At 37.7% G+C, this 12,378-nt stretch overlaps 1 protein-coding gene across 4 annotated transcripts in view; it reads left to right on the plus strand.

The window, feature by feature from the left end:
- The first annotated feature begins 782 nt into the window (after positions 1-782).
- wwp2 (WW domain containing E3 ubiquitin protein ligase 2) overlaps positions 783-12,378 on the plus strand; it is a 46,893-nt gene continuing 35,297 nt past the window's right edge. For all 4 annotated transcript variants that reach the window (XM_084396756.1, XM_084396757.1, XM_084396758.1 and 1 more), the window contains exons 1-5: positions 783-858; positions 1,571-1,672; positions 3,508-3,664; positions 3,963-4,084; positions 5,893-6,030. In XM_084396756.1, coding sequence (XP_084252882.1) covers positions 1,600-1,672; positions 3,508-3,664; positions 3,963-4,084; positions 5,893-6,030 — 490 coding nt within the window. In that variant the 5' untranslated portion in view covers positions 783-858; positions 1,571-1,599. The remainder of the gene's footprint in view (positions 859-1,570; positions 1,673-3,507; positions 3,665-3,962; positions 4,085-5,892; positions 6,031-12,378) is intronic.

Below are 12,378 nucleotides of genomic sequence, written 5' to 3' on the forward strand. Positions count from 1 at the left end.
AAAAAAGTGTTGCAACCGTCCCCACTCTCCCCAAACATGATTGTATTCAACACCTTTTTTTTGCTGGAAACAATAAAAAATATGTGAAAAAGTAGAAACAATGAAAACTTAATATTTAATATTTTAAATGAATACAACAATAATTTCTGTATTTTAGTTCATTAAAATTGACTGCTTGTTTCTTGGATCACTGCATTTCAGTGGGTCTGGTATTAGTCTGGGTTTTGGAGAATCTGGGGCCAGTTACACAGTCACTATGTTAAGTCTAAGAACTCGGCTGACCAACTTGCAGTTAGCCAAAGGGTAATCAGACTTCCTTTTCGGATCAAAATTAGACCAACCTGTTTAAGTAACTCACTTAAAAAAAGTTATAACCAGAAAAAAAATGAACTAACTTGTAAGACTAGTCTAAGCAGTTTATGCGTCTTGACTACATCTGTGCCAATTTGGTCAGAGGTTCATCCTAATCTAAAGCAAGAAAACACATAGCCTAGCCTTCCTCCTAGAAAGAATGCTATGCTGTTATGTGTTTTAATCCAAGTAGGCCTACATTAAACTGTGAACAATTCAAAACATTTAGATGTTCTAAATCATTTGATCAGCAGTGTATGCCATACATTCAATTTGTGAACTCGTGTGAACATTTATGAACCTGGTTTGGTAAAATCTTGTACATTTTACAGAAATGTAGGCTACTTCACTTTTGTGAGCAGAAAACGCACCCCTGCCACATTGATGGTATGGACTATGGAGCATCCGGACCCACAACGCACCGCGGCGCTCGTCTGAGAGTCACATGACCATGACATTAAAGCGGAAATGACAGTTAGCGATCCACAGTCTCACGGCAGATAAAAGGTAGGGATTAAAACATTTATTGTCTGTTATTATTGACAGAAAACGTTTAAATTACACATGAACTTGCTCGCTTCTATAGTGGTTCTTGACGATTTCAAGTATATTGAGACTTTTCTCTATAAATGATGTGCAGCTAGTCAAACATCGTCACTGTCTTACACATGCATTAAACTTAAGATTATAAATGATCATAAATCTTTATTAGCTGCAGAAATGATATTCGGTTGAGTCTTTCTGATGTCTAATTCGGAGGCGAAAAGAAATGTGTTTATAATCATCCGACCCTGATGTATACCGAACAGTTAACGTCAGATGACTACTGTTTGTTTGTGTCTGATCATCACAATCGTTTCTGACCTATGAAGCTGATATTCACAGATTGTATCATGACACCGTTTATAAACCATATTTTTGGTTTTTAAACCATAACCATACAACACGGTTTTACTGGTGACCCGCCTAACATTTTTTAATGCTTTCACAGTTTATTTAAAATCTTCCTGTATTAAACTGTAATATGTGTGTGTGTGTGTGTGTGTGTGTTTGTGTGTGTGTGAGGTGCTCAGATGATCACTGTGAGTTTTAATGCTAGATGAAGCTCTCAGTAAACGCACACGTCTATGGTTTATTATCGTCTGATTATATTTCACAGTAGATGAGTGAATATGAGTGATGATGAATGTGTGTGTGTGTGTGTGTGTGTGTGTTTCAGGGCTGTGATCTGTGATGTGATGTGATGTGATGATGGCAGCTGCCAGTGTGTCTCAGTTTGCCAACGTTCAGGCCACAGAGAAATCACAGTTGACCTTGAAAGGTAAGAAAATCTGCTTTTTTGGATCCAGCCTGTGTTAACATCAGCACTGTGCACTGTAAATGACTGATCTGAAACTGATCATTTTGATGGGATTCATCAGCTCATATGACGCATCAACTTCAGCATCAGAGCTTCATGTGTTTTTGCACTTTGCAGTGTTTCCTCTAGAGGGTGATGTGTGCTGAATAATTTACTTCATTTTTTTGCTAGTCCAACTATGAGCGTTCATGTCAGGACACATTACTCACATTTCCTGGTACAGCAATTAAAATTATAAATGTTTTTGCCCCCTTGGAATCATGGTTTCACTTTGTTTTGATGGTCCATTTAACACATTCTGTTGACTATAAGTAACGTTGCAGCTAAATGTCTACTAACTCTCATTAAAGTGTTAGTAGAGTATTAGTAGACTGTTAGGGTTAGAATAAGTTAAGACATTTGCATTATAGTCAGTAGAATGTCTGTTGGGGGAACATCACATTAAAGTGCTAGCAGATATTAAGCAGACAGTCTGCTAATACTCTAATGAGAGTTAGTTGACATGCAGTTGCAAAGTTACTTATAGTCAACAGAATGTTCAAAAGAGACCATCAAAATAAAGTGTTACCGGAATCATAGTCATTGCCACTTAGTAATTATTGCTTTAAATCTGTTGTCCATTAACTAAGCAGTAATAGCCTATGTCTTGTACGCTGAAGCTTTTCATAAACGTTCTCTACTCTTGAGAAATGTCATATAATAAAGGAAGCAGTTTGTTATGAATGTATTATTGTTGTTATCAGATCCGGCCCTATATGGCCACAGTTTGCTTGGTATAAATAACTTTGATAAAGTTTGCTCGTATCACTCTGTGCATTAATGTTTGAAAATAAAGAGGCACCACAATTAATCTGGTGCAGAAAAGAGGAAAAAGACGAAAGAAAGGAGCAAGATAAGGGTAGTCTTTTGTTGAAACATTTGTTGAAATGGTGGTTGCTGCAGCGTGTCTTATCGTTCAGTTCAGCGTTTCGGGACTGCTGTTATTTGAAGACGCTGTGCTTTTGTAACAACAGTGTCACTGTCACCTTTGCAGCACTGAAAATGCACAGTGTTGTTATCGTGAGCACTTAAAAATTCAGTGAATAATTCTAGACGCCTTCTGAATTGTTCAGATTTTAGTTGAATGAAATTGCACATTCACACTCTGACAGTAGGTGGCGTATGTGGGACAGCAGAAAAACAGTGATTATTCAGATTACCCCTGTACACAAAGCACTGCAACTTTCTGGACTAAACATGCCAGTTCAGAACATATTTCTATATATATTGATTGAAAATATTCTCATTCTTTATAATTATTTGTGTACAGTTGTGTACTTTTGCACTTTAATCTGTTTGAAACATTTGTTTACTATATACTTTTTATCAATGTGTATTGTTTTATTGTATTTACAGTGGTAATTCACACTACAAAAATGGTATTATTACTCAGCAGTTTATTCTTTTTCTAGTATGTTTAATGATAAATATTCTGAGTACACTTAACAATGAGGTGTCAGTGTAGGACGTATGTTGTGTACATTGGGGCATGGGAGTGGTGAGGTGAAACCTTACATGGGACCTATTTGGAAAATCTCCCCAAAATGCCCTGGATGTGTTACTTGGTCTGTTATTTCTGGTATGTTGTAAGTTTAATAACAGTGAATATGATATGAGATGAATGGCTCTGTAATGATTTGGATCACAGTGAAATGCACAATCTACATTGTTAAAAAATGCGCTATATAAATGGATGACGATTTCTCATTGAAATTTTTAATAATGTTTGGTATTTTTCTGTTGTACTCATTTGACAGTGCTGTCTGCTAAGCCTCAGTCTCCTAAGCTCCCCAGTCGTCACTCTCGTCTGAGTTCATTTGTGGAAGTGACCGCTGACGGTCTGACCAGTGAAACGAAGAAAACAGGCAAACGCACTGGACACCTTGAGCTGCAGTGGAATGAAGACCTCACCCTGTAAGGCATCACATGACTAAGTTTATATATATATATATATGTTACTTTTTTCATTTCTCATTTAAGTATACAATTTGTAAAAATAACAAATAATTACCTAAGACCATTGGAATTGCTCTCTGTAATCAGTAAAGTGAAGAAATCTGCTTTTCTGAGTTGGTTGTGTTCTACCTTTTGGTTTGTTTTTATTTACATCTCTTAAAATCTTTTCTAAAAAGCCCTTCCAGTTTTAGGGGACTGTGTTTAGCCATAATATCATGGTCCACTTGAGAACTATTTATTTATAAAAATTTTACAGGAACGTGACTCCTCAGAGTCGTTTGGATCTGAAGTTGTGGAGTTGTCACACTTTGAGGAAGGAACTTCTGGGCAGTGCCACCATTGACTTACTGGACACTCTACGAACACATGATGGCAAGAGTAAGAAGTCATCACAATATAAAATCACCATAAATATATTTTCACATTGATTCTCCAAGTTAATGTTGAAACAACAGAGACAGTGTAACGAGGTTCATTGATAAGGGAAGAAGGAGGCGGGAACCAGCGAACATTTCAAAACTTTAATCCAAAATAAACAAACACAAAACGAAGGTAAAAGATAAACAAAGCATAACATAAATAGTCCAGGCCTGGTCCTCTCTCTTCCTTCACTGTCGTCGCTCCTCTTTTTATACTTCCGAAGCTCCTCCGTGAGGAACTCGAGACCTCATTGTCAGACGCACAACGGCCTCGTCTCGTTCTCACGGTCCTGTTTGCCACAGACAGTATTTAAAATATTTATTTAATGGTGTCTTTTTTCACTAAGTTCTATGAATGAAGCCCAGTATTACTGATAACAATACTGATGCCTTTATATATCTATCTATCTATCTATCTATCTATCTATCTATCTATCTATCTATATATATATATATATATATATATATATATATATATATATATATAGGTTAATTTTTTTTTTATGGGGATAAAATAAGAAATTATAGCCATTCAACATTATAACTGAAAGCTTACAGATTCTGCGTTAATTGTGGTAATTATTTTAAACAGTTTAAACATTTAAACAGTAAATTTTCCCCAGCCTTAATATTAAGGTTAAAATCAATGCTGATCACCTCAGATCTTTTATAACTCCTTGTAACTGACATTAAAGCAAAACAGGTCTTATTTTTACAATTTAAAATATGTCACCTTTATTTCTATAGCACTTTATACAATACAGATTGTTTCAAAGCAGCTTTACAGTGATAAACAGGAAAATGATGCTTTTCGGCTGTTGTTCAGATCAATAATATTGTTGAATATTAAGTGTCTCCAACTGTGACCCTCTGTTATTAATACTTTTGCATTTCTAGTTCTTTTGACACTACTGGTGAAAAGATTTTGCGTAGGTCTGTATGAATTCCTTTCCGCTCAGTGCAGTGTTTTTCCTGAACATTTGAGGTTTGACTTTCAGCAGAGTCACTCCGCAATTTTAGTCCTGTGTTTTTGGTCAAGTTGGTAAAGTTGTTTCTGAGTCAGCTGTGGGCTTCACATTGTTCAGAGAAATTCTTGAACTTTTGTCTCACTCTGTCTAGCAGAAGACAGCTGGGTTTGCTTAAAAAAAAAAAAGATTATATTTAGATTCAAATCACAGTTCCTGTCAAACGTGCAGAGAAGCAGCAGTATATGTATTTACATATATTTTTTCACATTTACAAGACAGGATATTCTTTATTGTTGCACAGAAGAACTTCATACAAGTTTAGATGACATGAGTGTAAATGATGACATAATTTTAATTTTGATTGAACTGTTCTTTTACTTTCTTAAAAAGAGAGACTGTTTTTATATTTGCTGTTATATAAGGTTCTGACACATGTGTCTGAACAAGATTATTATGTCAGCACGTGTTCAACAGATCGCAGTGTCAGAAATACATGATTTCTATGATTCGAAGACATGTAAAGGCTAATGTGGGATTGAATGAAATCTCAATGAACAGCTGAAAACTCCCCTTTTAAACCAGCTTCGCTTCTTCCCTGCTATTTTAAAACACAAAATATGAACCAGTGAGTGTTTTGCCAAAACAATGAGTCTGTCAAATAAAATGTCATGAATGTAAGTTGAATATTTAGGTTTTTAATAAAAAAAAAAAACACAAATGTATCTACCAGCACTAAAGCCCCCTCTCTCTCTCTCTCTCTCTCTCTCTCTCTCTCTCTCTCTCTCTTTTTGACTGGCAGTGGAGAATGTTCAGCTCAGTCTGGTTCTACAGACCGAGAACAAAGGCTCGGTTGTAGCAGGAGGTGAGCTCAACGTCTGTCTGGACGGCCTGGTTGTTGATCTAGGATCTCTGCCCAATGGCAATGCTGCCTCAGACAGTAAGTCCTGTTCACAGACACACATGCACACTTCATAGAAAACACTCGTAGAACACACAGAACACATGAACAAATGCACATTCATGAGTTTGCAAAGCTTGGCTGTGACTCCACCTAAACTAACTGCAGGAATAGAGGAGGTTGTGGTGAGAGGGGTTGGTATGGAAAGAGTCAAGTTTGACCAAGCGGATGCTCACAAGAGGGCTTTTCTCCTCTGTGTACTCACAACTGACAAACAGAGCCCAGGAGGTCAGTGGGTCTATTGACCACTCACAAACCTAATCTGTTCAGACTCACACACACTCATTTTTGATTAGGAGTAAGTTGCTTTGGAAAGCACAAAGCATTCGTGTGTCAGTTAGAGACAGGTAATAAATTGATTCTGTTACTGTAAAAAGACTGATATAGTGAGTTCACATTTACATTTATGCATTTGCCAGAACATTTTATCCAAAGTGACTTATGTTGTGTTCAAGGTACACATTTACATTTGATCAGTTCTTTCTTTCCCTGGAATCGAACCCTTGACATTGGCGTAGCTAGCGCCACGCTCTACTGCTTGTACCATCTCTAGCTTGTAAAAAGATTCATGAGACTTATTATTGAAGCATGAAGCATTATTTTGAGCAGAAAATGTAATTAGGACATAACAGTTACAGCACATAACGCATGTGACAACCCCAACCTGAGAAGTGCTATGGCAGCTGCCGTCAAGTTCCCCGTGTGAGAACTAACCCGGTCTGCCCTCTAATGCAGCGTTAACTAGTCTTACATAGCAAGACCTTTGACTCACGACAGAAGGTCTGGACCTTTTTACAGCATGTCTTTTCTAAGTGAGAAAATGTAACAGAAAAACAGTATATATAGACAAACACTCAAACAATATTACAGTAATATGAAATTGGCATGAAATCAAAATGGTCCCAATTTATTTTGTCAATGTATGTTATTGGTCTTTTTGTGATATTTATGCATTCATAATTCATGATAACTATAAAAACTCAAGGTTTATGGAAAATGTTATTCAAGTTCAAGTAAATTTTTTGTATATATAGCACATTTTACAACAGCCACTGGCTGACCAAAGTGCTTTACAGAACAGCAAAATTAAAAGAAAACAATACCTGCATAACAACACAACACAAATAAGCACAGCAAAGCTAAGAGCAGCCTTATAACAGGTGTAGCAAAACAGTATCAGACTCAAATATAAAATAGTAAAACAGAGATGGCAGTATCAGATTCGGATAAAAAAATGGAAAATCAGTGTCAGACTCAAAAAATAGTACATCAGAGGTGGCAAGGCAGTATCAGACTTGAATATATAATGGAAATAACCAGGAGTGGCAAAAACAGTATCAGACTCAATGGAAAATAGTAAAACCAACCAACCTTAATTATAGGCCATGGAAAACAAGTGCGTTTTTAGAAGTGACTTAAAAGTGATCACGGAAGGGTCTATCGGCAAATTGTTCTACAACCGAGGCCCGACCACAGAAAAGTTATTGCTTATGGTATAAAAGTTTTACAAAACCATATTAAACCAACATGACCACAAAGAGTGCATTTCTTCTTCACATATAGAAGGTGTAAAAATGTATCCGATAGCAAAATTCAATGCATCGATTCCAGAATTTAATAATCGATTATGATAACAATAATGTGTTACTGGCCGTCTCAGATTAGATTAGATTAGATTAGATTAGATTCAACTTTATTGTCATTACACAAGTACAGGTACAAGGCAACGAAATGCAGTTTAGGTCTAACCAGAAGTGCAATAGCAGCAAGTGCAGGATATACAGTGGTTCCATAAGTGCAGAACATGGATATGTACTGAATAAATATAGAGTTGAATACTATTATAAACAAAAATTTACAGATAGATTGTCCTATGAATATAATATACAGATAACTATTACTGTGAACAGAGTTTACAGCTAGATATGTACTGAATATAATAATATACAGATGGCTATTACTATAAACAGAATGTTTACAGATAGATATGTACTGAATATAATATACAGATGGCTGTTACTATAAACAGAATTTTACAGATAGATATGTACTATGAATATATATACAGATGGCTATTACTATAAACAGAATGTTTACAGATAGATATGTACTGAATATAATATACAGATGGCTGTTACTATAAACAGAATTTTACAGATAGATATGTACTATGAATATATATACAGATGGCTGTTACTATAAACAGAATGTGAGCATAATATACAGATGGCTATTACTATAAACAGAATTTAACAAATAGATATATGTATAAGTTAGGCTAATGAGCAGTATAACAATGGATTTAAAGTAGTGCAAATAAAGTTTGGACAGAAGCTATCCGAGTGAAAGTGCAGTGGAAAGTAATTGCATATTACAGTTAAGGTACGATATTGCAATGTATATATAAACAGTCGGTACTGTAATAAACAGTCGGCAGTGCAAATTGAGCATATTCCAGTCAAGGTAGTAGTGCAAGATGCATATGTAAACAGTTGTTACTGTAATAACAGTCAGCAGTGCAAATGAACATTATAGTATTGCAAATAACAAAATGGAGGCAGGTGTGAGGAGGGAGAGGAGAGTCAATCAGTATATGAGGGGAGTGGGATCAATGAGGGTTAGAGTTTAATAAAGAGACAGCTCTGGGGAAAAAACTGTTCTTTAGTCTGCTGGTCCTGGTCCGGAGGCACCTGAAACGCCTGCCGGAGGGCAGGAGAGAAAACAGTCTGTGGGCTGGGTGAGAGGAGTCCTTAAGGATGCTGCGAGCTCGATGCAGACAGCGTTTCCTCTGGATGTGCTCGATGGCAGGTAGTGGAGTCCCAGTGATGCGCTGGGCGGTTTTCACCACCCGCTGCAGTGCCTTGCGCTCTGCAACAGAACAGCTCCCATACCACACTGTAGCACAGTTGGTCAGGATGCTTTCTATTGCACAGCGATAGAAGTTCACCAGGATAGTGGAGGAAAGCTGATTCTTCCTCAGTGTCCTCAGGAAGAAAAGGCGCTGGTGAGCCTTCTTGACCAGGCTGGAGGTGTTGGTTGTCCAGGTCATGTCCGCCGAGATGTGGATCCCCAGGAACTTGAAACTGGAGACACGCTCAACAGCCATTCCATTGATGTGGATGGTGTCGTGTGTGCCTCTTGACACTTTCCTGAAGTCCACGATGAGCTCCTTCGTTTTGGTGGTGTTGAGGAGCTGGTTATTTTCGGTGCACCATGTGGCCAGGTGCTTGAGGTGCTTGATTACACCGGTATTCTTACAACAGATGCAGAGCTTGTAAAATTGTGGAGATTAAGGGTGTGTTCTGTTCACACTTGGCAATGGTTGGTTTGATTAAAACGAACCCTGGTGTGATTGCTCTGTTAGTGCGGTTCATTTGAATGAGTATGAACGCTGCCATCCGAACCCTGGTGCACCAAGTACGTTTCCTAAAAAGGACAGAATGCACAAGCGTGTTTTTTCTCGTCATAGTCGTGATGTTCATCAGTTCGGTACAGGCGTCCCCTCTTCTCTCATATCTCTCCAGTTGAGAACCTGAGGACACAGATATGTCAGTGTTGTTCTGTCACGCAATGTTCTTTTATAATTGTGTTTAATAAAATAACATCTGAATGAAATTTTATATCCTTAATATTTCTGTTATGTGGTAATCATTCTATAAAACCACTCTGCTGCACTCTTAGCACTCTTCTGCCTAAAAGCTCTCTTCTGCCGCGACTATATTCACAATATAGCATAGCCTTGTGTGTCACATTGCTTAACTATACCATGCACTGCAAACATCAATAACAGCTTTAACTTGTCAATGCTGGCAAGTGACTGGTATAAGCGGGATAATCCATGGCTAGCTGTGCGTAAACGATTTTAATGCACTTCGCGTTTGGTGGTTCTTTGCCTCCACGTCATTCTTTAAAATCGTTTAATGCACAGCTAGTCGTGGATTATACCTTACTTATACCACGTTTTAGAATGTGCTATTCTGATTGGCTTACAGATGTTTGGAGGTGTTGATTGATTTTTCAATAACTGCACAGCTAAAGTAGTTCCAACCATTACAGTTCCATATCACTTTGCCAAATTATTTTAGTTAAAGAACTACCACAGCAAAAGTCACAAACACAATATTATAAACAATAGGATAATTATCTGTTAAAGCATGTTGTCTTTCTCCTGCTCTTTCTCCCACGCACTCACTTGCACACACACAGACATTCACATGCACAGAAACTTCTCTTCAGCGCTGCCTCATGACTTCATCAGTAAAATGTTTTTGCTACTGAAAAGCAAAGACATTTCTTAGTAGTGAGGTGTTACTAGTGTTGATATTTTTAAAGTAGACATTATTGTAGGCATAGTAGTGCAATATTTTTCAGTAATTTAACAGCCTTTCGTTATATTCCTTGCGTAAACATACAGTGTCCTCCACTAATATCGGTACCCTTGGTAAATATGAGCAAAACAGGCTGTGGAAAATTCTTGGCTATTTATCCTATTCTTGGCTGTTTTTCATTCAAAATATTCACAAGAATTTAACCTTTAATGTAAGAATATTGGTTTTCTTTTGATTATTTTGATTAAGTTTTTTCTCAAATATTAAATACATTTTGGCATGCGTGTATTTACTCTGGGCAACCCTACTTTCTTGTGTGCATAAGTACAAATAATTCATACCATTATTACACGTGTCAAGCCATCCTCCGTATTGTGTGTGATGCCAATAAAGATTATCCACTTCCAGGCTGATTCTTAACATCTCCAATTGATTTTAACGACTTAATTATTGATAGTGGAACTGATAGTGGAAATGGACATTTTCAACAATTGTTCCATTTTCTTATAGGCCTAACCCTTTACTGATTTGTTTCATTTCTCCACATTGTTACTGTATTCTTTGGACTTTTCTATTGTGATGGATAGGAATTTGGCCTGCATATTTATACCCCAGTTAAAAAAAACAGGAAGTCATGGCTGACCACTAAAGTATTCCTAATCAGTCAAGTAACCTCAATGTACAAAATGAATGGCAATGTGACCAGTTAGATTTTTTACTCATGACGCATTTTTTCGGCGTGCATGTTAACCAATGAGTGCATTCACACCGGGAGCAGGAGCGGTGCGTGAGCAGCAGTGAAGCGGGGGTTTCGGCACGAGTCTATTTTTTTGCTGCGCTGCTCACGCTTAATTAAAATAAAAGCACACTTGGACTAAATAAATATGATTTCACACAAAAAGTGCCAAAATGCACAGAATAAGCATGTCTAATGTGTTTAAACAAGAACTGGAGTATATCAGAAAAGAAAACCTCCCCATCTTAACAAACTTTCAAGACCATCGAGTTGTTAATGTAGCTGACGCTGACGATGTAGTTAGACGGTGTAGTTACGCTGACGATGTAGTTAGACTGGCTGTGTTGTTAAGCTGACGGTGTAGATACGCTGATGGTGTAGATACGCTGATGGTGTAGATACGCTGATGGTGTAGATACGCTGACGGTGTAGATACGCTGACGGTGTAGTTAAGCTGCCGGTGTAGTTACGCTGACGATGTAGTTATGCTGGCGGTGTAGTTACGCTGACGGTGTAGTTAAGCTGACGGTGTAGTTGAAACGACTGAGGGCGACTCAAGTAATTGTTTTAATGGAACACTCCAACTTTTTGGGACTTTAGCTTATTCACCATATCCCCCAGAGTTAGATAAGTCCATACATACCCTTCTCATTCCGTGCGTGCTGTAACTCTGTCTGACGCACACACCGCTAGCCTAGCTTAGCACAAATACTGGAGGTAAATGGCTCCAGCTAGCATACTGCTCCCAATAAGTGACAAAATAACGCCAATATTTTCCTATTTACATGTTGTGATTTGTATAGTCACAGCGTGTACAAAAAACAAGGTCACATGAGACACAGCCATCTTCTAACCGTATGCACACTGGGAACTATGTTCTCAGAAGGCGAAGCACTGCTACTTGGGCGGAGTGATTAGCGCCACACCTGCTCGGTGCTGTGAGCAAATCACTCCGCAGAAGTAGCAGTGCTTCGCCTTCTGAGAATATAGTTAAAGCTAAAGTCCCAAAAAGTCGGTGTGTTCCTTTAAGTTCAGCGTTGATTCATTTCGGTTGTAAAAATCATTAGTTATTAATTTGGTTAATTTATCTATACAGCAGCTCTGGAGAAAACAGTGTTGTCATCATCCTGCTCAGTTCAGTTCTCATACAGCAGCGTCAGTGCAGTCAGATCAATAATATTGCTGAATATTAAGTGTCCCCAACTAAGCAAGCCAGAGGCGACAGTGGCAGGAACCCAAACTCCTTTAGGTGACAGAATGGGG

Source organism: Rutilus rutilus (assembly GCF_951802725.1).
Source record: "Rutilus rutilus genome assembly, chromosome: 23".
Classification (NCBI taxonomy): Eukaryota; Metazoa; Chordata; class Actinopteri; order Cypriniformes; family Leuciscidae; genus Rutilus; species Rutilus rutilus.